At 38.4% G+C, this 25,574-nt stretch overlaps 1 protein-coding gene across 1 annotated transcript in view; it reads right to left on the bottom strand.

Annotated features, from left to right (window-relative positions):
- Window positions 1–227: 227 nt before the first annotated feature.
- The window catches only part of GAP43 (growth associated protein 43), a 100,342-nt gene continuing 74,995 nt past the window's right edge, over window positions 228–25,574 (bottom strand). The window contains exon 3 of the mRNA XM_045540225.1: window positions 228–918. Within this exon, the coding sequence (XP_045396181.1) occupies window positions 830–918 (89 nt within the window). The 3' untranslated portion in view covers window positions 228–829. The remainder of the gene's footprint in view (window positions 919–25,574) is intronic.

Consider the following 25,574-nt stretch of genomic DNA (forward strand, 5'->3'; position numbering starts at 1 on the left):
CCCCCGGTCTGTGGTACCGTGTTACAGCAGGCCTAGCAAGCTAATGCAGTGCCCAACTATCCTGTCAGGGACCGGAGCGATCGGTCCTGACCAAAACCTTAGGCTTCTATGTTTTCTTTATCAGGGTTGTTGGTGTCAGGAGAGGCTGGGAGAAAGATGAAATGTAGGACCCCAGTGTGTCCAACCAACTAATGAGAAGGTGGAACAGAAACACAGAGCCACTGGTCTTTGATTACTCTCATGATTTATTAATATTCAGATTGAAAAAGGAGCCTTAGAGCCGCAAGTTACGCTAATTGGCACATTTGCTTTATTTATTTATTTTTAAAACAAACTGGGTTTTTGAATTTTTTTCCTTTTTGTTCATTCCATCACATTGAAAAGGAGGAAAACAAAAATGATTTTGAATTCACTCGATATTTTGGACTCCTCGGATGAACGGAACATTGCACACACACTTGGAACAGAGAGAGATAGAGAGGAAAGTGGACTCCCACAGGGCCACACGCACCAGATCAAAAAACTTGGATACAGTGCAAGAATTTCCCAAAATGATTGGATCATCATTACCAAAAACTCGCCATAACAACACCAAGAAACAAAAAATGTTTAAGCCACACTGTTTGACTTGGGATCTTTCCTGCTCTTTTTTTTTTTTTTTAAATGTTTGCCACACAGAGAGAAAGAGGGCTAGTGGATGGGAGAGGACAGACTCACAGACGTGAGCAGGACAGGAAGGGAAACTTCAGAGTGGAGCTGAGAAGAGGGTGGGGAGAGACAGGGTTCAGGAGAGGGGAGGAGAGGGACGTGGAAAGCCATTTCTTGAAGTTCAGGCATGTTCTTGGTCAGCCTCGCGTTCTTCTTCTTGACCCTCATCCTGCCGGGCACTTTCCTTAGGTTTGGTTTCATCTACAGCTTCTGAGGAAGAAAACAAGATGAGGGAGACGGGAAAGAGAGTTAGTATGTTGTCTCATCTGTCCTTATGATGGTACAATTCTTTCTATGCCATTACATAAAAGCTTTACGACAAAAAGATTATTGCTACCCAGTTAATATAATTTCCAAGTTCAGAAGAGTTTAACTTCAGGAAGCTGTTCCGTGGCACATGAGGAAGAGCTCAGGATCAAAGCTATGTTAGGGACAAGGAGTTCACCAAAGAGAAATTACTGTGGTCTTTAACCTCTCAGCCTTATAAACATAGTATCCACATATAAGGTCTTCATATACATAGGTAATCAACAATCTTGAATTTCTGTTCCATTACTGTCAGAATTGTCACATATAATTTATGTGGATCATTGACCATCCACCCCAACTCTCTCATCCCTCATTTCTAGTATTATAAGGACTGGAAAATGAAATAGTTGAATTTCCAGCTCCTGTTGGAGCTATGGGTGCCCATATGACACAGTGCTGGTCAATCAGATAGAGACTTCCTTGGAGAGGGTAGAATTGGGTTTTGCCTTTTGCGTTCTCCCATTCCTGATGACTAGGAGGAAACAAAACCTGTAGTATAGCTGCTATCTTGTGACCATGAAGACAAAAACTATACACTGAGGATGGTGGAGCACAAAGAAAAAAATCACTGAGGACTGTACCACTCCTAGACATCTTTCCCTCAGACTTCTTATTGTGAGAGACAAATTACTAACCTCTTTAAAGTATTATGGTAGTTTTTGGTTTCTTGCAGCCAACCATATTACAACTGAATGCACTTATCCATAGGGCAAGTGTTACTTTGCTTAAGAAGGAGGACTTTGTCTCTTTTTGAAGGATGATATTTCCCCTTGGTTTCCCTATAGAGCTCAGTCAGTTGATTTTATGCTACAAGATAGTTTACTAATATGCTAGCTCATAGAAAGAGAACTCATTTGTCTCAAAGTCACCTGTGTTGCCAAACAATAAATTCCCTGTGTCAGGGGTTCCCAAGACCACCCCTTGGTTCAATGTCAACAGGACTCACCATACAGTCTGATTCATACCTATAATTTATTACAGCGAAAGGACAAAAAGCAAAATAAGCAAAGAGAAAAGTTGCATGGGGCAAAGTTTGCATGAAACCAGACACAAGCTTCTGGAAGTCTTGTCCCCATCGAGTCACACAGGATCTGCTCAATTCTTTCAGCAATGAATTATACAAACACACGTGAAATGTCATTTACCAGGGAAGCTTACCTGAGTCTACAAGCCCAAAGTACTGGGAGCTGGTCATGTGGCACCCTTTGCCTAGCATGTACCAAATCTACACTCCCAGAAGGAAAACAGGTGGTTGGCATAAATCATATTGTTTGTACAAAGATTTTAGGCACAGGGAACCACTCTTATCAGTTAGGGAATGGTGAGAATATTCTCAAAATCCAAGTTCCCAGATGCTAGCCAATGGTCAACTTTACAAACAAGCCTTTCTAAGGAAAGTAATAGGCCTGCTATTTTAATTTTTTTTTTTTTGCACTCTCTGATGTTGAAAATACCTGCCTTTTAAAATGAAGCCATTGTTTTTGCTTTTCCTCCTCTTAACATCTACTAGCTGCTGATTTTTCTTGAAAAGGTGAACTGAAGTCAATGGAATCTTGCTAGGCTAATGAATTTGTATTTAATTTGAAGGTAATAGATAGGCTTTGAAAGCATTTCAGCAAGAAATATAACACAGCTATGCTTTAAGGAGATTAAACTAGCAATACTAAATAAAATTGATTTGGTATTGGGTGATGTTGGGATTAGAGAAATGGGGGCCATTTAGGAGACCATGCATAAAAATACATGTCTCTTTCAAATCAGTCAGCTATACATTTGTGTTTGGATGAGGCTGAACGTTTAAATCCAAATAAGACCACCACTGTTAAACACATTTTTGGAATTCCTTCTTTGGAATACCTATCTAATAACATTCTTTTAAACCTCTTAAAGAGCAGACAATGCTTATTTTCTTGAAAATAAATATGGCTTTTAGAATCACAACGGGCTGGTCTGGTAAATAAAATAAACAGTTACTATGGGTAATTTCACTTTACAATGACCAAAGTTTTTAAGTCTGATTTATTTTATAGGGTTCATAACTCACTGTAAGCTATGTCTAAAATGTGGTTATTCTAGTGATACTACCCACTGTTACTCGTAAAGATTTCTTAGGCTGTAGCTTTCCGAGGTGACTATTAACTCTTGAAGAACCAGTGCACCAAACCAAGTTTTTGGATGAAACTAACCCAATTCTGATCATCATAATACTCAGTGTATCAGCAGTATTTCTCAGGATAGAACTTTGGTATGCTAATGAATCGTTCACTTATCTACCAGAAAAAAGATTCCAGGTTTATTTCAGTAAATTCCTTCAATAGAAATCAAGAATTCTTTTAGAGAATCTGCTTAGATACCTAACCCTGCTCAAACCTTAGGACACTACAGGCATGCCCAAGGTGGTTTACTATCATTATCAGTGCCAAGAAACAACATTTTTAGTGCTCTCTTCAAACTGCAAAAGAAGCACTATATTGATTTTAATGGCCAGAAACATATATAAAAATCAGTTGTAGGAGCAAAAGACTTCAAATCTCTCCCACTAAAATACAAATTTGGGGCCAGGCGTGGTGGCTCACGCCTGTAATCCTAGCACTCTGGGAGGCCGAGGCGGGTGGACTGCTTGAGGTCAGGAGTTCGAGACCAGCCTCAGCAAGAGTGAGACCCCGTCTCTACTAAAAATAGAAAGAAATTATCTGGCCAACTACAATATATATATATAGAAAAAATTAGCCGGGCATGGTGGCGCATGCCTGTAGTCCCAGTTACTGGGGAGGCTGAGGCAGTAGGATCGCTTAAGCCCAGGAGTTTGAGGTTGCTGTGAGCTAGGCTGACACCACAGCACTCATTCTAGCCTGGGCAACACAGCGAGACTCTGTCTCAAAAATATACATATATATATAAATTTGGGAGCTATTATGCATGATTTGAGGGAGATTAGGAAACTCAAGAGAAAAGGGGAAGTAAACTGAGTAAGGTGACAACTCTATATTTGTGGAACAAAGGGAAGACAATTCAAAAGGGGAGAAACAAAAGAACAAAAATACAGAGGATTCTGAGATGCAGCCCCACTTTCTGCCCTTTGCTGAAATGGAATTAAGTTAAATCCTCCCAATTCCCCCACTTTCTCTTGACATCTTTTGCCTGGATCTAGGACAAGAGATGATATTCAGCAAAAATCAGTTTATTATGACAAAAAATTATTGCTATCTATTCCCTATTAAAAGAGGCTCAATATCTATATTTTCTTTTTCTCAAATGCTTCAAAGTATTTCAAATATAATTGTTTATTTGCTTAATAAGTTGTTATTAAACATTGAGCAATGCCAGGTATAGGTATCGAAGAGAAGTAGTGAGAAAATAGTCTTGCTCTTTTTAAAACCTTTCACAATATACCTTTAACAGACAATAAACTTCATAATCAGAATGTTAGCAATGAGAAGGACATTTCAGATCACCCAGTCCCTAAACCGTATGCTCTTCAAGGGTAACAGCAATATTTACTTCTGCTCTACTTTGAATACCCAGTGCCCAGCACAGAAGCTAACACAGGGAAGGCCTCAATCAATGTTTGTTGAGTGAAAGAAGGAATGGACATCTTCATTTTACAGATGAGGACACTGAGTCCAAGTACATAAAGAGACTTTCCTTAAGTCATATTGTTTGTTCATGACTAAGTCAGGACTAAAACCTAGGTATTCTACTTGTCCAAGTTTTCCTATTATATCAGGTGGCCAAACTTGAGCAGCAGAGGTCAATGTCAAATCCATTTTATCAATTCAGCACCAGAAACTAAGTAGCTAGAGTCCACAAGCTTTTGGTAATCTGCAAAACTTCTGAAATTAAAGAATTGTTGACCCCAAAATATAAAACAAAACCAATAAAATTAAAATTGATGAAGCTCAATTAGATGACTACAAAAGGAAACATTAATCATGTAACTGGAGCTCAATTCAGCTGAACACATACATTTTAATTTGTCTGAGATGAGGTAATTTTGATATTAATAAATATTGAGCAAAGGGGTCATCTTTGTTTTAGATGAAGGGCTGACTTGTTAGCAGAAATAAAATGAATCAAGTCAGTATATTAGATGAATTTTTTATAGGCCACCAAGAAATTATGGAGAGGAAAACAAAATATGAAGGGAAGAAACAATGTAAAGTAATAATCTTTTACAACCACAAAAGTGCAGTAAGCTAAGAACTCATAAAAATATTTAAAAAAAGAAAACTACATGCAAATGGAAAAAACAACAGTCAGATGTGGGCCTGCTCTAGCAAGTTCTACTTCAATGTGAGGTTGCATATGAATTTGGGAAAGAGTTTAACCTCCTACAAAGGGAAATTTATAAACAGAATCCAAGTTTTGTATAATTGTGTCCATTTGAGCCCAAATGCCAGAAAAAACTTCTCAATTTTGCTAACTTGTTCTTTTTCCCACTGATGCCAACCCCAGAAAAGTCATTGCAGTTAATAAATCACGTTGAGCATACAGTTACATATCTACATTTTCTTACCTGTTCTATTCAGCAGCCTGAAAAGAACTGCTCAGAAATAACTATGGATTATGACTTTCCTGGCTCTTTGTATAAAGTATTTAACTATAGCTAACATTTTTAAGCTCTTACTATCTGCTCAGAACAATTCTAAGTGTACTTGTGTTATTTCATTCAATCCTCACAGCTACCCTAATCATCCCATTTTACAGCTGGGAAAGCTAAGACACAGGGGGAGTAACTAGTTTACCTAACACCACGATGTTTGTAAACAGCAGCAAGTTCTAACCTCACACAGAGTCAGCTAGGCAGCTTCTACTGTAGATTACTTACCCCGTTTTTACTTTTATCCAAGAAGCATGAGTGGGCTTCGAATGGGAACTAATGCAGGTAGTCTACAGATATACAGACCTGCAGCCTGCGAAGTCTAAAGACAGTCTTGTTAAAAGCAGATCAAAATGAATGAAAGAACCCTGATTAGTCTTCCATAATATGAAATCTGGTCTTGGCACTTTCCAGCACTAATTACACAATTTGTAAATGTTAGAGACGAGTTAATATGTAATCTTTAGTATTTTGTGCAAAAACTTTGATCATCGTGGCGAGTGTCAAAGACAGATGAATGGCTGAGGCCAGCTGGTCATTCCAATTACCATGATCCAATTAGGGTAAATAACCACATTCCTCATCTAGAGGATCAACCTCCCTCTGAGACAGTTATTACTAAAGAAGAGGCTGTAGAAGCTAAAAGATTGAAGTAATATTTCCAGTGCCAAGTGGCATAGAAGCAGCGAGTGGAAGTAACTGGGCCTGGGGCTGGCAGAGGAACCCTGGAGTTGCTGGTGTGATGGCTGAAGTCCAGCAAGTTGAAGAGCAGGAAATGCTTGTTGTTCTTCAGTTTGGCTCTGAATAGTACTTTTACTTATATTAAACATTGAAACCTAATATTGATACCATTATTTTGGTTAAGAAATTACAGAAAAAGCAAAATTAAATGAGTCACAGTGTGATGAACTGAATGTTTCTGTTCTTCTGAAATTCATATGTTGAAATGCTAACCCCCAAGGTGATGGTATAAGGAGGTGCTTAGATCATGAGGGCAGAGTGCTCTGATTGGGGTGACTGTCTTTGTAAACGGGGCCACAGAGAGCTATCAAGTCGCTTCCACCACATGAGGACACAGCAAGAAGGCACCATGAGAAATCAGGCCCTCACCAAACACTGGATCTGCCAGCACCTTGATCTTGTACTCCCCAGCCTCTGAAACTGTGAGAAACAAATTTCCGCTCTTTATAAGCATCTAGTTTATGGTATTTTGTAATAGCAGCCATACTAAGAAACACAGGTGCATAGTGACCAGTGATTATCCTTACTAAGTGCCATTACTATTCTCTGCTTGGCTTCCCCCAAGTCAGTCTTCACCAGGGCAAAATCAGTCCCCCAAATTTGGTTCTACCATGAGATAGAAATGTGTTCATGTGTTCAAAACAAATAAAAAAGTGAACAAACTAAAACTGATGATATGTTTTAGTGATTGGGGCTAGAAGGGAAAAAAAAATGTTGGTTTTTTTTTTTTTTAAGATATGACTATTTAAAAAAATAAAATTTTCAAGTGCAACATGGTCATATTTTCAGGAGTAAACAGCCTTATTTATCTGAGAGGCTTAAGCTAGGGTATGGGGTTCTGCTCAGAAACTTGTCTAATCTACCGTTTGGATGTGCTACAATTTAAATAGTATGTATTTCATTTAGTCTCAAAAATTATATTCAGTCAGTTTGGACAGATAACGTTAGAATCTGACAGAAAGCTATAACTTGCCCATGCCATTGCATTTTAGCCTTGACAAAAACATTGCTCTTCGAAGCCCAAAGACTGCTTAGAAATTACCATGGTCACTGTCAGCCTCCATGAATTTTATCATTTCTGTGTTAACTTAAAAAGAGAAAATTACCATCATAGACAGTAAAGTCATGTGTTCTTTACGTGCCACATAGTTGGAGGATCCTTCAAAAGGGAGGGAAAAATGTATTCATTCATTCATTTATTCATCCAGTGAAAGGAATGGAGCCTTACTACGTGGCACATACTGCTCTATGAACTGCAAATATTGCAGTGGTGACATAACAATGAAGACACGAAGCAAAAATCCCTACCTTCTCGGAATTTATATATTAGCAAATTACTTCAATGATGTGCTGTTTGCTGGAGAAAGGGTAGTAAAGGAAAGAAGCAGCCAGACGAGAAGAGCTTAGCCCAAAGGGGCATAGTTTCTCCTGAGTCACTTCTCCTGGGTTTGCAAAGTTGAATAACTTTATTGAATCTCATAAGTTTTGAAAAATGGAACACTCTAGTAATTTTCACATTCTTGACTCGCAACTATCATTCCTGAGAAAGACCAAAACCACGTTCAGACAACAATACAGATCTAAGTTACGCATTTGAAACAGTGCAATGGTATCCTTAGAAGACTAAGGGGATTTGGGTGGACAATTTCACAAGGGTCCTTAAACAACGTATGCCAAACTGGCTGTCTGATTCTAGTAGCAGCTCTTGCCTTTATGAATTCCATTCATTTCCTCGAAAGGGTGAGAAGAGCATGTCTGTGCATTCTGCTGGTGAGCAAATACCAGGAGCATATGCAGCAGCGGCTGCTTGTATGATCAGCCAGGCAGCCTGGTTGCAGTGCTGCTGGAGGGATGGCGGTGTTCCCAGCTGCCGTCGCCTACGCTGAGCTGTAATGGCCCTGCTTTTTGGCTCTGGTCCAGGCCCCTCCACAGCCCTACATTACTGAAATTAGGTTGAGTGGATTTCCGAGTAAAACATTACCTCTTGGGACCTGCCCAGCTCTCCCCAGCCTTGTCAACATTGATTAAATAGAAGCTGCTATCATCCTGGGGCCATGCCCACAATTACTCTACCAATCACCACTGGGCAGGGTGCTTGCTTCCTTTCCCTTTTTATTTTCATCTTTCTTGAATATTAAGCATCATCTCCTCAAAGGCTCAAAGGAAAGTAATAAAAAATTATTTGGCAGCTGACTCACATATGGCCCTTTTGTTACTTACATGGTCTTTCTCTTTAGCTGTGTACCAGATGTCAATCTGGAACCTGGATCATGGCTTTTGATGTTCACTGGGAACCACATTATACTCTTTTCTTCACCATGCTTCACATTTTAAATGCCTTTCAAAACACTTACCAGTATATATCATTTTGATGTCTGGAGAATGGTAGAAATAACACCTATACTTTCTGAGCCTTTGAAAGAGAGAGAATAATCCTATTGCTTATAACACTATTTACTTAAGGATTTCAAACAGGAGCAAACAAAAATTTAACCAAGAAGAAAACTCAGAGGCAGCATGGTGGGCTGAAACATACCGTATACATTTCTACTTCTTCTCTCAAACGTTTAGGCCTAGGACCAAGCTGATTTATATTCTAGCCTTGACTCTGCCACCAACTGGTCATATGACCTCAGAGAATTTACATTTCCTTTCTTTGCCTCAGTTTCCTAATCTATAAATAATATGGATAATAATGCCTACCCCACCTTATTGTAGGTTGTTTGAAGTGTGAAGGAAAGTATTTGAAAGCACTTTAAAAATTTTAAAGTGAAGAAGGTAGTATGTTGAGATTTTAATCCAATTTATGGGATTTGGGATTTGTTAGATTTTAATCCAACCTATGCATTTGGGAAATCCACTCAACCGAATTGCAGCCATCAAGTGTAACTAACATTCGCATCCTAGGAGGATAAAAGCAATTTCTCAAAGGAAAAAAAAAAATCTTCTCTCCCAGACAAATGATTAAGAGACCTTCTGTCCCAGAATGCTCCTATAAAGTCTCTGGCTCTAATGAGAACATAAGGATACGAATGACCAGTTAATTAAATAGAGCTACTTTTAAAGAAGCTTGGACAGAATATGATATTTCTAGTCTACAGAACAAAAGTTAGTTTTTTTATCTGAAAGGAAAAGAGACCCAGAAATATATATACAAAAGAAAAAGAAAACTAAAGCCAAAGAAAGTACATATTATTAGCCTTGAAAACATCTGAAACATTATTTATACAGAGTGTCTGCCAAATCATCAAAGATTAGTGTTCTATCTTCTTCCCCATTAGAAACATACAGAAACATCAATAATTACAATTAAAAGGCTTTCATAGTTGCCTTCAATAACTTTTGGACTAAAATGAGGTAAACACATAAAGTTAAATGACGTTAACTTTATTTCTTACCATTATTACAATGAATAAGTCAAATTCTAAAAGTTAAGTCAAAACAAAAATTTGGGGGTATTCTCACTCTAGCCTAATGGTCAAGTAGATTCACTCTCTCATCTCTTCTCCCAGCTCAGGTACATGCAGAGCATGCAGGTCTGTTGAGGCATTGCTTCTGTTAGCATGTGGGAGGAAAGGAAAACTGCAGACTCAGCATAAAGATAAACAGTGATGGCTCCTATGACATGCAGACATTTTGAGAAATGCCATGTGAGGGGTAGAAAGGTAAGGTGATACTGAGTGCTGCTAATGGTGATAATCAGAAACCGTTCAACCTAGGAATTTTCATTTTCTTCTTTTCTGTAGAATAAGATAGATAGATAGATTGATTTTAAAGTTCAAAATCCCCTGTGTGTCCAGACTTCACCATGGACTTCTAAGGACCTACGTTCCAGGAGATACGTTCTCTCAACATTTTCAAATTCTTATGAGGTTGACATAAGTTGATTGCAAGTGGTCATAACCACAGTTGCAATGTTGGCTCATAGCACTTTGCCTTCAAATAATTTCAAAATTTCTTTTTAAGATAAGGACTATTCTCCCAGGAGAATTCTAGATATGCACTTGTATGCACACAAAAATGATTGTGAAGGATTTCATAGTTTTATATAAGAACTTTGAGATATGGTAGAATCCTAGAGGTTGAAATTATGTAAGAGATATTTTAACTAACCCCAAATTTCTTGATAAGAAAATTGAGGGTGTAAGAAGTTAGGTAAGTTGAGTAAGTGGTCACAAAATTAAAAAAAGCAGCACTGAAATCCAAGACTCCTGACTCATAGCCCAGGAGACCTCTATCTTATTATGATATCTCTCTAGGGGGCAGGCACAGATGACATTCAAAACCCAAAAATATGCTTTATCTTTACACCTTGACAAACTGGATCGGCTGGGACAGTGAAGCTGATAGCCTGGTTTAACTATCTTGCCCAACATAAAAATGGAAAAAATGGAAAAGAAAACAAAACGTAGGCTGTGTTCTTAAATAATTTGAGTGGACAGAAGACATAAAAGTTCGAATTCATTTTGGGAAGGTTCATTTTTGATGGAATTTTATTATTAACTATTTTTTATACCTAGTTTTCATTATGAAGGATCATTTATAATAAAAATTCTTTCCCATGAACTGTAAGCAGGGACAAAAACAAGAGGTTGAAGAGGCTGATTGGCCTCAGCAAAAAGAGTTTATATACTCTTAGAAGGTTCAGAATAATTTTTAATGAATTTGAACTAAACCAAATTGCAGAACAAAGACTGAAAAAACAGAACTGACTGAAAATCAACTCTAGGAGTATTTTTTTATACTGATCAATGAGTCAGAAAAAGATTTTGTTGTTATTTTCTTTCTTTAAATACTCCACAAGCCAGTTTTAACCAGGCTTAAAATCAAGAAATGTGCTTTACATATTTGAGTAAAAACATCTAAATTATCTCCAAACCAAATTGGAGTAGAACAGACATTTCACTCAATTCAAACTTCTCAATTTTCACAGTAGAAATTATGTCAGGGAATAGCCTGTGATGTCTACAAGAAAAACAGAGTAGGTGAATAATTTTTCAGGGTTGACTTAGAATGTGACTTCCTAGAAAGCAAACGTTTGAGATGACTTGCTATATTATATGGTAATCATAAGTTATCTGCATTGCTTGGCACATTATAGTGAATCAGCATTTTAAACTGTGGTTCCTAAACCATACACTGATATAACCTTGGGTGCCACAGTGAACTTACAGGGGTGTCGAGTAATATTTTTTAAATTGAGGGAAACAATGTCTGTTGCATACTGTGCAATCCACTATTACTAAGTTTTTTGAACCTAATTACCTAATAAGCATATGGTTAAGTATTTCTTTTGGCCTAGGGGTGTTGTGAAAAAATTGCTGAGCCATGAATTGAGAAAGTTTGGAAACCTCTCCTTAAAATTATTAAATAAATCAGTTGCTGAAATATATATGCTTACATATACTTGCAAAGTACAGTAAAAATTGAGAATTCTGTTTGGGATTTTAGTTTGCTATAAATGACAGTTTAGATATAACTGATTATCCAATAACACCTTTTTATAGTAGCATTGTAAAAAGCTAATTAGTTAATGTCTGTACAGCACCTTGAACATGAAAAAAGTGCCTTATGATTTAATTCATTAGCATATATTCTTTGACCTAGGCTTTAGGGTAAAGTAGGCAAATTTATGTTGTTTGAGAACACAATCAATTTACCAACATTTAATTCTAGGAGGTCAATGTCAATTATATATACTTAAAAGTGTTTAATGCTCAGAAAACAAGTTTGCAACGAACACGTCAGCAATTTCGACTCTGCGTCTCCCTTTTTCACTTCATAGGATTCTAGATGAGGAGATTCTTAGCTAGCAGAAAGTGTTAGCTGTATCTCCCCAACCTTTACAAATTCACTTGTCTAAGAGGACAGGCAGATAACATTAATGTGAAAATGTGGCCATGGGTATAATTGGTGGTAGGGTCTATGGAGAACTGGAGAGTGCAGGCTTTGCCTAAAGGCATTAAAATAATTTTTAACATTCTCACTGGAAAAATGAAAGGAGGCAGGTTGTCTGGAATAAAACACTCAAATTGTACTAGGAAGATACATTTGTGAACTCTGACTTCAAAATGGAAGAGGTTCCCTTTAATCAAAATAAAAAGCAGTCGCGTATTTGCCTTTAAGAACTGACTGCAATTCAGGGGTTCTGAATTCCAGTGCTGCCTTTTTTATTTTGCTAAATTGATATTACCCACGTTCAAGATTTTTCCATGAATGAAGTAAAAAATAAATAATACCTATTTCGGATTTTATAAATGAACTACCTGAGCAAAAAGAAATAGCAAAAAATAAATTCTCAATATTACCTATCCCCTCACTTGCCATTCAAATATTTTCTACATTTCTACATTCCTACCTATACCTTCTAGATGTCCTATGTTCCTTGTAGTAGATGCTATTGGTGACCCTCTCAGACCTTCTCTACCATGCCCATTCCCCCATCCCTCAGCTGTTGTCAGCTGCCAACAGCCCTCACCTGCCCACGGGGTGGCTGCCAATTCATCTTGGTAGCCACGTCAACCTGAGGTGCCTGAGGAACATGTCCCCTCTGCCCAACATGACTGGAGTCCTGGCTTTTATACAAAACAACCTCTGTGGTGTAATTTGTGCTTCAGAGCTCTCTGTGGGATCAGGATGAGGCTACACTTCTCCCAAACTCTCATCTTTGTCTGGGATGTTCCTGTCCACTTTCCTCACCCCCTTATAGCTTTCCATCAACAAATTAATTGCACAAGAATTCCCTTCTCAGGTTCTGATTCTAGAAATCCTGACCAAAGATAGCTCTTCAACCAAAATTTAAAAACTAGAGTTGGGAGGCAGACCGGTCAATTACCATAGTAAATATATGTAGTAAATCTTCAAGTTTTAATCATTGGGAGTTACCGCCTATGAACCCTGATGACCCATCTCAAATGATGTTTCCAAGCTCCAAACCTACCCACTTCTTTCTCTTTATATGGAAATTGTATCCCTTGCATTATATGCTAGTTTGTGGTATCTTTTCTAGTCTTCAGATGACTGTGAACTAACTTCTCAAAAGAAGACATTTGTTAGAATTTAAACTGCACAAAAACAGATTTTTGATTGTACTTACTGATGAATCCCAAGTGCTTAGAAACACGCCTAACAAATGTATGTGAATTTTTAAATGAATTAATGCAACTCCTAGTATCATGTTTATCATAATGTGGGCATTTAATATTTATAAGAGGAAAGAAAGTATTGGAAAAATGGGAAAATCTCAAGAATGTTTTGTGACATGTAGATAAAACCTCAATTACCTCAGGCAGAAAAAGTGTGGGCCTATAATGTTGCCATAACCAAAAGAAACAGCAAAGGTTTGTCTAAAATTTCAAAATATTGGATTATTAAAAGGAAACCTCAATATTATTCTGACTAATAGACATGAAAAGCATTACCCTATCATCCTCTACTTTGTTGCTAGTTTTAATTTTATATCTAGTTTCTAATTTTATAACAAATTACTCAGATATAAAAACAAAGTAAAAAAATACATATCTACTATAAGCATAACTATTTTTAGATGGCATAGAGCAGTGGTTAAGAAAGCTGATTCTAAAGCCAGAATGTTTGCATTTAAATTCTATCTCTGACACATATCATGACTTTGAGTAAGTTACTTAACCTCTTATTGCCTAATTTTCTTTATGTGTAATTGGTAATAATATTGGTACCCACCTCATGGGGTTGTTATGAGAATTAAATGTGTTTATTTAAAGTCTTTAACAACAAATGACATGTTTAAGTAACTACTCATAAGTGTTGGCTCTTATAAATTAGTGACTGGCAGAGAACTAACATTTGTTTAATGTTTACTATGTGCCAAGCATTGTGCTGAGATTTCACTATAGGCAGGGGTCCCCAACCTATGGTGAGTTGTATAATTATATATTATAATGTAATAATAATAGAAATAAAGTGCGCAGCAAATGTAATGTGCTTGAATTATCCCGAAACCATCTCCCTGCTCCCTGGTCCATGGAAAAATTGTCTTCTGTGAAAACGGTCCCTGGTGCCGAAAAGGTTGGGGACAACTGAATATGGATATTCAATATGCGTTGTTTTCTGCTTTTCCATTTCTTAATAAGTAGGAATACTAATACCTATATCATAAATTTGTGATGAACATTAAATGAGAGTAAAAATCAAAAACAAAACGTGTCACTTCTTGTTCACATGGATGCCTAATAGATGAGAGTTATCTTTTCCCTTTTCCCCACTAATTTATGCTTATCCAATCTTAGCCCACAGCCGAAGAGAAACTTTCTTCAAATATGCTGAGAAAGGAGAAGAAAAGTCTGTGACTTAAAAAGTATTTTTGCAGAGTGAAAAAACCAAATTCTTTGAAAAAGGCTTTGAAGTCAGGGACGAAAGTCCAGAAATGATTACAAAGGCAAAGGCAACCACTGGCCAAACTTGAAGGGCAGCAAAGAAGAAAAGTCATGATTCTGTGATACAAGAATCAAGGCTGCTTTACAGTAATGTTTTAAAGGGCAAAGACCTCTCTGCTATTGATTCTCTTCAAGGGCAGAACAATCTTCTCTATTTCACATCCAAAGAATGGCAGCCAGGTGATTTTAAAATGAACTAACCCTATCTTTGGGCTTAGCTCTGTTTGCAGAAAAAGTGTGTTTACCACACTGAATAAGTAAAAAGTCAAGTAACTACCTACCCCCAGCAGTGTAGTAAATCTTGCATCTAGTAGGCAAGTTACAGAGAGGATAGCAATTCTCCAGGCTTAAAACATCATAACTAATTTTAAGAAAAATTCCGTTATTTAATCATAATGACAGAATCCTATACTTGAAAGAGACCTAAGACTTCTTGTTAATAATTGGTCCCTTAAGTTTAAGGAAAACGATAAGATACAGTGAAATTTTTTTCAGCTTTTTGGTAAGAAAGATCTTTTCATTTCTAGGAAGTCTTGCAGTCATTTGGGGACAGGGCATATGTTGAGGAAGAAATCCCTGGGGAAGACTGCTCTGTTGGAGTTATTCTTTCTATTTATGCACAACATTCCCTCATTTCTGGGCCTTCTGAAGCAGGGAATCCCAGCAGACTTGGAAGAATAAAGAGTTCGGATGTAGTTGGAAGTGGCTGTCCTCTTAAAAGATTTCTGGGCAAAGAAATGTCATACTTCTTTTGGAATCTTCTTCAAACATGATTGAAGTTAGCAGCCCATTCCCCTTCCATAGAAGGTTTTCTGTAATTCCTTCTGCTATATTTGGGAGAAAGTTAATGATTTTCAAGAAATCATACCTCATATATTTCATGCTAATTATTTAGGTCCATACTTAAGAGATGAGGAAAAATTAAACAGACGAATCATATTTGTTAGTAATTTTTTATTGAATCTGCTTTCTTGGCTTTTCTTTCTCATAGTTTTTCACATTTATTGAACCAGATTGTTTAGGCATGATGTTGGCCCTTTCAGAAGTTTTGTTTTCTTAGGTATTTTTATTATACCCATTTTTCAACAATGAATCACCCTAGACCTTATCTAGTGATCAGTTACAAAAGTGTTAATAAAGTAGTTTTTGTCTGTCAGATTCTGAGAAAGTTAATGAACTTTGTAGAAGTTCTGGAAGTTCTGATTTCCATTTAGAAATTCAATTAATCATTTGTAATGCTTTAATTTAATATGCTTTATTACAATGCTGATAATTGCAATATTTATCTTTAAAAGCAAAAGCAAATCTCAGCTTGCCAAATCCCACGATCTGATACTCGATTAAATGATTTCATTATCTGACTCCAGGGTTAAAATACAGGAACCAAAGCTAGTCATAATTATAACTCTCTAAGAGTCACACTACAGCTGCCTAAAAATATTTCCTACTTATGAATATCTGTTGTTTGGGTGACATTTAAATTTTTTAAATAAAAGCACTGCATTTCTGAGTCATACTCAGCTTGTGCCTTGCCATGACTTGCCATGATGTGTTTGGGTAGTACTTGAGATTAGCCAGACAATTATTTATCTTTGTTGTTTAATTTTTCCTTATGGCTATATCTACACAGCACAAAGAAAACTAGAGACTTAGCAGTTGTCTTGACAATTTTATCAATGCAAATAGTTAAACCACATAATTGGGGACAAAATCCAAAATCTGCATATATTGTCACAGACTCAGCTTGTAACTATTCACAAAATTATGGAGTAGTGGAAGCTGAAGAGATCTTCGAGATGATCTGATCTCAGGCCCTCATTCCCTATGAGAAAAACTGAAGATGGAGAGTTTCTATGACTCACCCAAAGTCACACTTCTAGTTAGAATTAATCAGTCCTTCCGTAAGACCATATTGCCTTTCACAGCCTTTGGGGATGAGTGAATTCTACTGTTTGATTTTAACCTGCATCTCTCCCTAGTAGTCCTAAATATACTATTTAACTCGACTCCTCCCTCTCTTTTTCCCTCTCTCCCTCCATTCCTATTTTCTTTTGTGAAATACAAGGTAATTCAATATAAGTTTGCTTTAAGGGCCACCCAAAACAATTTCAGATACTCTGGAGGCTTGTAGAACCAGGGCTGAGGATTATTGTTCTCATCAAATTTCAACATGTAATATTCAGACTGTGGGAGGTGAAGTAGATATGCTATGCAGAGAGGAAAAAAAAATGAGGACTTCTAAAATTAGCAACTGAGGCTAAATAGTTATCATCAACTATGGTAGTCTTCATAAACTAAATGGCTAAAGAGTTACAGGATAATAAATGTCTAAAAATAGCTAAAACTACCACAAATGCTGGCATATCTAAGAATCCATAAGAGATGATTTCTATCTCTCGAGGAAGAGGGAATAAAAGTGTGTATCATTCCCCTCCTCCACCACCCCCTCTACTTCCCAGTGTTAAAGCCAACTGTGGAGGTTTAACTCACTTTTGAGGTTAATTTTTAAAATATTATTGTAACAAGAAAAGGTGTTTGTATTATGTGCTTGCACGTGAGTAAATAAATGCAATCCACACGTCTTGCTGGGACAATTCATTTTGCACTCATTGTGTGCTTTGGCTTCCTGGGGCCTGCCAAATTATGGTGCCGCCTTTGAGTAAGAAATTGCTTTAAGAATCAATAGCACTCACTGGAACACAAGCAGAACTACACTGAAAAAGTAATATTAGTGTTTGTACTGATTTTTCATTTTTTAGTCAAAGAGCTCCAAGTTCTTATATTTAGTGACAAACAATTTTATAGATTTGGCTATTTAAGAACATTGGGACAATAAGCAGTTAAAGAACAAAGATTCATGGTGAGTCTGTATCATTTCTGGGATAGAACTACAGAGTGATCTATGCTCTGCCCATCATATAATATTCCCATTTGAAAAATCATCCGTCTCTTCTAAACCCAGTGTTTTCTCCCTCCAGTAAAGCCATTTTCCAAGACACACTTTGTATGTAGAAACTACTTCCTATTATCGTCCTTCTTTCAAAATCCTATTTATTTGGAAGTAATCACAATGCATAACAGAAAACTTAGAGTAGAAAGAGGCTTTGGAGACCCTTTAGCAATCCCCCAACTGATGCAGGAATCACTTACTATGCCCCAGGTAGATGGACAGCCTCTGCTTCAACAGGCCATCCCAGCTCTAATTGCAAATTATTCCTGATATTCAGCTGAATCTACTGCCTCTAAGCTTTCTCTTATGGAGTCTGTCTTTAGGAATAACACAGAACAAACATATCTTCAATATATTCTCTCCTGTGCAAGATAGCCCTTCAGAAAGGCAAAGATAGCCTCTTTCTTCATCAAGTTCACAAACCTTTCACATTGAGCTCTACACTTGGGTTTGGAATCAGTATCATTCTCATTTCCTAGGATATGGTAATTGAAAGAGCCCTACACACAATTGGCTCAGCATCAAGTCAACTTGTGCCCACCAATAATTGGTTTCTTCCTTGGGAACAGTTCCACTAACTAGACTTCTGCTTGGTTTGTATTACCTAAGTTCTTTTTCTCTTCAATCAACAAACATCGTGAAAGAACAAACTGTAATTATGCCTTCTTTTTCTCACCTCACCTCCATTATTCCTCTGAGCTGACTTTTAACCTTAACACACAGTGCTCTCCCTGAACTCACTGTATGTATGTATTCCAAACCCTAAGGCCTCTCTCATTTACCATTGTTCTTGATCTTTTTTTGACTACTTCTTGTTTTGAGTATTGACCTTTATCTGAGTTCTATGCTCCAGAAAACAGTAAAGGTTAGGAAATTCCCTTAACCTTTTGCTTTCTGAAATGTCCCCATCCTTTTGAACTCCAGAAAATGGCTAACACAAAGCATACACTTCTCCATATGATTTGCTGCCCACTCTTCCTAAGGACTTCCGTAAGACTCAGGGATGATCCCCTTGCTTCCCTGTAGCAAGGCCAAACATAGACCATTCCTCTTTTTCCTGAATCTGCTGACAAAACCAATTTCCCATTCTTTGTTTCATGGATGTTTAGCCAAGATTAGAATTGTTTGTCCCTTGAAATGAGCTAGACGCACAAGGTAAACAAATCCTATTCAGTTGACTGGACTTGCTCTGATTGCAAACAACTCTAGCTGCAAAATACCTCACCTGTAACTTCTATCCTCCTTCCTATAAAAGTCTCATGGAAAGCCACCCTGCCAAGATACTATGATCTTGGGACCTGGGGTCCTTATTACAATAGACTTAGTAAAGTCATCTCCTTAATTGTTAGTGTGTTTTGGTTTTAACACATTCTTAAAATAGTCTTCTTTCTTAACTTCAGCAAAGACTATGTTCTGGATTTATTTCTGCTGTTTCCAAGCTTTTCTTTTGCCACTCTAGGTCTAGTTTTTCTCTCCCCATCCCCTAGCGTGACCACAGTCCAAGATTCAGTTCTACATTGCTTTTGAAGACTCCCCATCAGAAAACTCATTGTCTTTAATGACTTCAACCCTGACCTCCATCCAGGTAACCACCAAATTTATATTATCACTGTGAATATTATTAATCCTTAAAAACTAGTGTAAGCATATCACTTTCTTTATCAAAAACTTTAATGATTCTGTCTCATATCCATCAAATTCCAAATTCTACTGCCAAATATTTCTCTACATCCTAGAGTCCACCCCTGGCTTCAATCCCATATCTTCATGTACTGGACATCACCTGGCCACAATCACTATGAATGTAAGCAGATTGGCCTATCATTCTCTCAGTGATCCAAGTTTAATATCCTCTTTCTCCAAATGCACCTATATCTGTTGATTGTTTTTTCTCAGAGACACAGCTCCCTAACTGAGGCTGTGAAATAGAAAGAAAAGAAAAAATAAGAACTGTACTGATACAATCAATAAAAAATATACCAGACTCAAAGGGAATGGAGACTGGCCCTGCTACTGCAGTTTGGGATGCAGCCAGCAATTGGCAGTGGAAGGAAGTGCAGGTGGGTGGGGGTAACATCTGAAGCATATGAGTAAGGGCAGTGGTCAAACAGGAGGTCAGCAGCAAAGTCAGAAAACATTGGAGGAGAGTAAAACACAGCAACCAGGAAGGGGCCACTATAGACCGTGGGCATTTGGGGAAACTGTCAGCCAGCAAGAAGGCCTCCTCCTACCACAGGCCCAAGAACAAGGCTCCTATCTCTAAGAGGAGGGACGAGAATAAGGTTGGGTCTTACTCTCAAAGAAATCAGAGGCTAAAAGAGGTGAACGAGACAGGAACTTAGGTAACACAAACCAAGCAAGAGTCTGGTTAGTAGAACTGTTCCCAAGGAAGAAACCAATTCTTGGTGGGCACAAGTTGACTTGATGCTGAGCCAATTGTGTGTAGGGCTCTTTCAATTACTGTGTCCTAGGAAATGGGAATGATATTGATTCCAAAGCCAGGTGTAAAGCTCAACCTGAAAGAAAGATGGTGAATGACCTCATCAGTGGGTCCCAAAGGAATCTATAACAGTTGACCCACCAAGCTGGCATTTCAGGGTGTGGTGGCGAAGACAGTAACATCTGAACCAGTGGAGTCATCTCTTCACATGTCACTGCATTCCCAAGGAGTCTCTCTTCAAAATTTCTTCTCTGCTGTGGATGGTGGTAGCTAAAATAGCTTTTGAAAGCTGACAGATGATAACGTGAAGGGGAGAGGAGATGACTGCTGCCGCAACAAATTCTCTGACACCACTGAGTGTGAAACACGGGATATCATTTTCCTTGTGCATACTAAATTAAAAAATTGTGTCATAGTCTTACTGTAATTTTGCTTGGGCATGTTTGATGTCTGCTGTCTGTCTGATCCACATGTCCTTGTCATCACTGCTCAATCAAGTCATAAATTTCCCAAGGAATAGTAAGGAGAATTTAAAACTCATCCAGTGCCCTGAGCCATCTTGTATAATTGTTAAAACCAAAAATTTGAAAATACTAGAGGCAGAAAAAAACAGATTGAGTTAATTCTATTTTCTAAGTTAGGTTTTTATGAGATCTTAGAAAGAGAATCAGTGAACTCAGGGAGATATAGCAATAAATCTGGGAGTAAAGATAATATAGAAAATATTCAAATGTGGGAGAAAATGAGAAAAAGATTTTTTCACTGAAGTTAATTTGAGTATATATAATAATACAGAAAGAAATTCTATGGTACATCAACACTTTCTAGCCAAGGCCACCAGTAACACACATGTATTTGAACGAAGGTGGGTTTACTGGAGTGTTGCAGCTGGGAAGACTCTACACCAACAAGAATCAGGAGGCATCTCAGTAAGAAGGGATTAGAAGGGACTTAGCTGGGCTTGTGTTAGATGCTCCGGAGGTAGATTTAAGGAAACAGAACTTCGCTCTGGACTGGAATGCTGTCACAAAACAGGGGAATTTTATGACTGGGTATCTCAATAAATATTATCTAGAAAGAAGGAGGAATGAAGCAAGCACCATGTTTCGTGTTAGCCAGCTAAGGAAATATTTGGTCATTTTGTGGTTTGGACAATGTTCTTATTTAGTCTGTACTGAGACATGATTATGGTGGTCTTGTTATGTCATGACCCATGACACAATGTGCCCTTCTCTGATGTTGGTGTTCTGTGAAACTATTTATGTTAGGAGAACACAAACACTGACTTGTGAGCTCCAAGCCAGCTCCTGGCTGTCAAAGGCTGCTTTTCTCTTCCTTGGGAGAAATAAGGGAGATTTAAACTTGACTTTTCCAGATCTGAGGTGTCACTTGAGGCCCTTCCTTGTATTTGCCTATATCCCACTCCATAATTTTCCACCTAGTACCACAGGCATGTAAATCCCTTGAACTTCATAGAAAGAGAAATTATACTGATTGCCCAGAGACAGTGAAAAAATCCTACCTCAACCCAATGCCACCAGCTCAAGTCCTATCATGAAAATTCTCTTACTGGCTCTTAAAGAGGCTTATGACTCCCAATGGACTAGTGGCACTGTTTTCTAATTTGAAATATTTTAATTAAATAGAAATCCTTTGTGAGGAAGAAAGAGCAAGCTGGATCAGAGCCTGTCACCTCAGTTGTCTTCTCACTGCACTGATATGACAAGACAGTAAGTAAGTTGGGGTTTTCACCCTCTCTCTTCCCCTCCTTCCTTTAATGGCTTGTCAAAAGGAAACTCCATCCAGTGTTGGCATTAATGCCTGCTGTAAATAAAAAGGAAATGGGAGGAAAGAGGAGGAGGAAAGGGGGTGTGTGTGATAGAAGCTAGATTTGCAGCTCAATTGCAAGGCATCTCTCAGAGTGTCTAGACACCAGCTGCCTGGTTACCATGGCAACCCACTAACTTTGGCTGATGGGCTGAGTAGTAACGACTCTCAGGAGATCTGGGTGGGAGCACGGCAGTGGGGTGGGGAGAGAGGAAGGAAGGTTGGGAGCGATGGCACAGAGGGTGTTAGAGTAACATGGAAGAGAACAAGTGAAAACAAAATTCTCTTTGTGAAATAATGGCATTAACCCTGTTACTGTTTCTCTCATGCACATTGTACATGCAGTGACAAGGTACAAATCTGTCATACCCAGCAGGTGTCAGGACACAGGTTGCTAAAGATAAATAGCTGAACTGGAATGATTATATTCCCATCAACCTCCTGCCAGTGCCAAAGTTCTTCCTCAGTAAACCAGACCCCTCGATGGTAAACAAACATGATTGACAATTGTCCTCCCAAGTCTCGGGAGCAGGAAATTCCCATCCCCGAGAAAGGCTGCCATTTTCACAAGCACCAAACAACAAAGATTAACTGTAGCTCTTTATACCTACAGTGTCCCGCCTTCCTTGTCATATGTAAGGGTCGGGCAACTGTTCAAATAAAGGAGAGTGGTGGTGGGAATGTTGAGGCGATGGGTAGGAAATGAAGAACTGTTACCAGTTTAGGGCCAAAGCGTCTAACGTATAAACATATTTTTGTTCTCTTATTCATATATGGATTTCTATTATCAGAGATTCCCAATGCAAACATTTTAAAGCTTTACAGTTGCTCGCTGTCACCTTGGTCCCTTCCCATCACACCTTCCTTTTGGATGGGGGTTTTCAGGCAGCTCTGACACCCCCACAGCCTCACCTCACTCAGCCCCCAATTTTGTGCCCATTCCCACCCTCTACCCAAATCTTTCTACTTCATGTCCTGACTAAGTGCCAGCACACACACACACACACACACACACACACACACACACACATACACACACACATACACACACACACCATGTGCCTCCAGGCTCTTTGGTAATGAAGAGCAGCCCTTTCTCGCCAAAGTTTACAGCTATGCAGACTAGATTTATCGTTTGTCTCACAGTGTTTGCCTTTATTCAGGCAACCTTACCAACCACAGTTAGAATCCAAGAAAAGACCTACTGGTTTTATTGGAGGTATCTGGGTCACAAAACTGTTTTACAATTGTGCAAAGCTAGTAGATGATGTGAGACTTAATCCTTGGACTTGAACCAATCTTGACCAACAGAGCTGCCTGTTTATCTGCATGCTCTGTGGATTTTATGCAGTGGTTCCTTTGAAGAAATGCTCCTACATGAAAAAATGTTCCAATCACATTGAGTTATCTTCAACTTATAAGCAAATTTGACATACTAAAAAAGGGTTACCAATAAGTAAATGCTGAGTTAACTGTAATTTATGATAAGTAGAAAATTTTAATCCACCAGGGACTCTTTATTAGACATGAAAGTTTCCATGACTTGATTTGATGATTCAACATGAAAGAAAGGCAGCTCATTCTAAGCAAAGGTGTGTTTTTGTTATCTATTTCCAGTCAGGACAGAATTCTCAGCGGGTTTGAATTTGCTGAAATGGTTGTCTGCTTTTAAAGACTTATCCTTTGATTGGGAGATGAAACAATTTCCTCTCTGTGACCTGTACTCCATGGAGGGAATGACTGTGAAGCAGTAAGGCCATGCCAAGAACGCAGAGCCCCGGTGCCACAGACACAACCCAGTTATAGTCTCTGACCAGCTGCCAGCATCTCCTGGTCATTAGGAGGGCTGGCATGACATGTGAGAACTATATGAGTCACCAAAGAGTTTGTGGGGACAAAGGAAGATGAGGAAATATCTGCCCAGGTGGCAGAGCGGAAGCTTCTTCAGTGGTGACAAAGAGTAAACCAATTTAATGTGAGAGTGATTTGGGGTCACCTTTGCCACTTACATGTTGACCATCAGGATTGGCTCTGCTATTCAATTGGACTCTGACTGATCACACCCAACAGAGCTGCCTGTTATATATATATGCCAGGTGTCGTCCTTCTCACTCATGAATGAACCTGTTCTAATTACAGTGTTAAAAAGAATGATAAAACCAAAAATACCCTACTTTCATGGAGCTTATATGATACTATAAATAAATAAGTAAAATGTTTGGTATGCTAGATGGTGGTAAGAGCTATGGAAAAGGAGACTAGGTGTTGTTGGGTTGGGGTGGTGACAATATCAAACCAAGAGAAAGTTGCTTTGAAAAGGTGACATCTGAACAGAGAGCTGAAGAAGGTTGGAGAGTAAACTATATAAACATTTAGAGGAGGGAGGTTTTGAGGCAGAGGCAACAGTGAGTGCAAATGCCCTAGATACGCGAGCACACCTGGTTATTAGGGGAGCAGCAGGGAAATTAGCATTGCCAGAATGGATCAAGAAAGGAAGAGTAAAAGGAGAGGAAATCCAAGTGGTGACCTGGTGGGGAAACTGATCATGTAGAGCTTTGAGGCCATTTTAAAGACTTGGCTTTTTTGATGTGAGAGGGGTGAAAGTGAGGTGTGCTGAGACTCTAGCTATACGAGGGCTGTCCAGAAAGTATCCAGCCATTGTTAATATAATGAGAACAGTTACGTGGCTGGATACTTTCCAGACAGCCCTTATATGTTGAAGATGGAGCCCATAGGATTTGCTCAAAACATTAATGCTGTCAGAAAAAAAAAAGGAAAAAAAAAGAGCCAGGGATAATTCCAAGATACATGGCCTCAGCATCAGGAAATGATGGGCTTGCCATTTCCTGAGATGAAGAAGACTGGAGAAAGAGAAGATTCAGGAAGAAAATATAGGAGTTTGGTTTTCAAAAGATTTAGTTTGAGGTGTCTATTAGATAACACAATTTGAGATGTAGAGTAAGCAGGTGTCTGGAGTGGGGAGAGAGGTCCGGGCTACAGATGGAACTTTGGAACTTACCATGCTGTAGACAATATTTAAAGCCATGAGCCAGGGGAGATCACCAAAGGTGTAAATGTAGATAAAAAAGAGAGGAGAAAAGAGAAGAGGAGATCCAAGAACTGAGCTTGGGGTACTTCAACATTTAGAAATCAGGGAAATAAAGAAGACAGGGCCAAGGAAAATGAGAAGAACTAGCCAGTGGGTTAGGAAAAAAAAATCAGAAATAGGTGATGCCCTGGAAGAGCAGTAGCAAAAGTATTTCAAAGAGTAGAAAGTGATCAACTATCTAATCCTGTTAGTAGGTCAAAGAAGATGAGGCCTTAGAACTGACCACTGGATTTTAATAAAGTGGAGGTCATTTGTGACTTTGGCTAAAGTTGTTTCAGGGGACGGTGGGAGGGTAGATGTGACTGCTGTGGACTCAAGACAGAATAGAAAGAAACTGGAGACAGTAGACAGCTCTGGTTGAGAACACAGACTCAGGAGTTGACTGCCTGAGTTTGAATCTGGAAGCCCTCACTTCCCAAATATGAAACTTCAGGCCTGTTATGTAACTTGTGCTTGTGCCTTGATTTCTACATTTA

This window comes from Lemur catta, chromosome 1 (assembly GCF_020740605.2).
Source record: "Lemur catta isolate mLemCat1 chromosome 1, mLemCat1.pri, whole genome shotgun sequence".
NCBI classification, from domain to species: Eukaryota; Metazoa; Chordata; class Mammalia; order Primates; family Lemuridae; genus Lemur; species Lemur catta.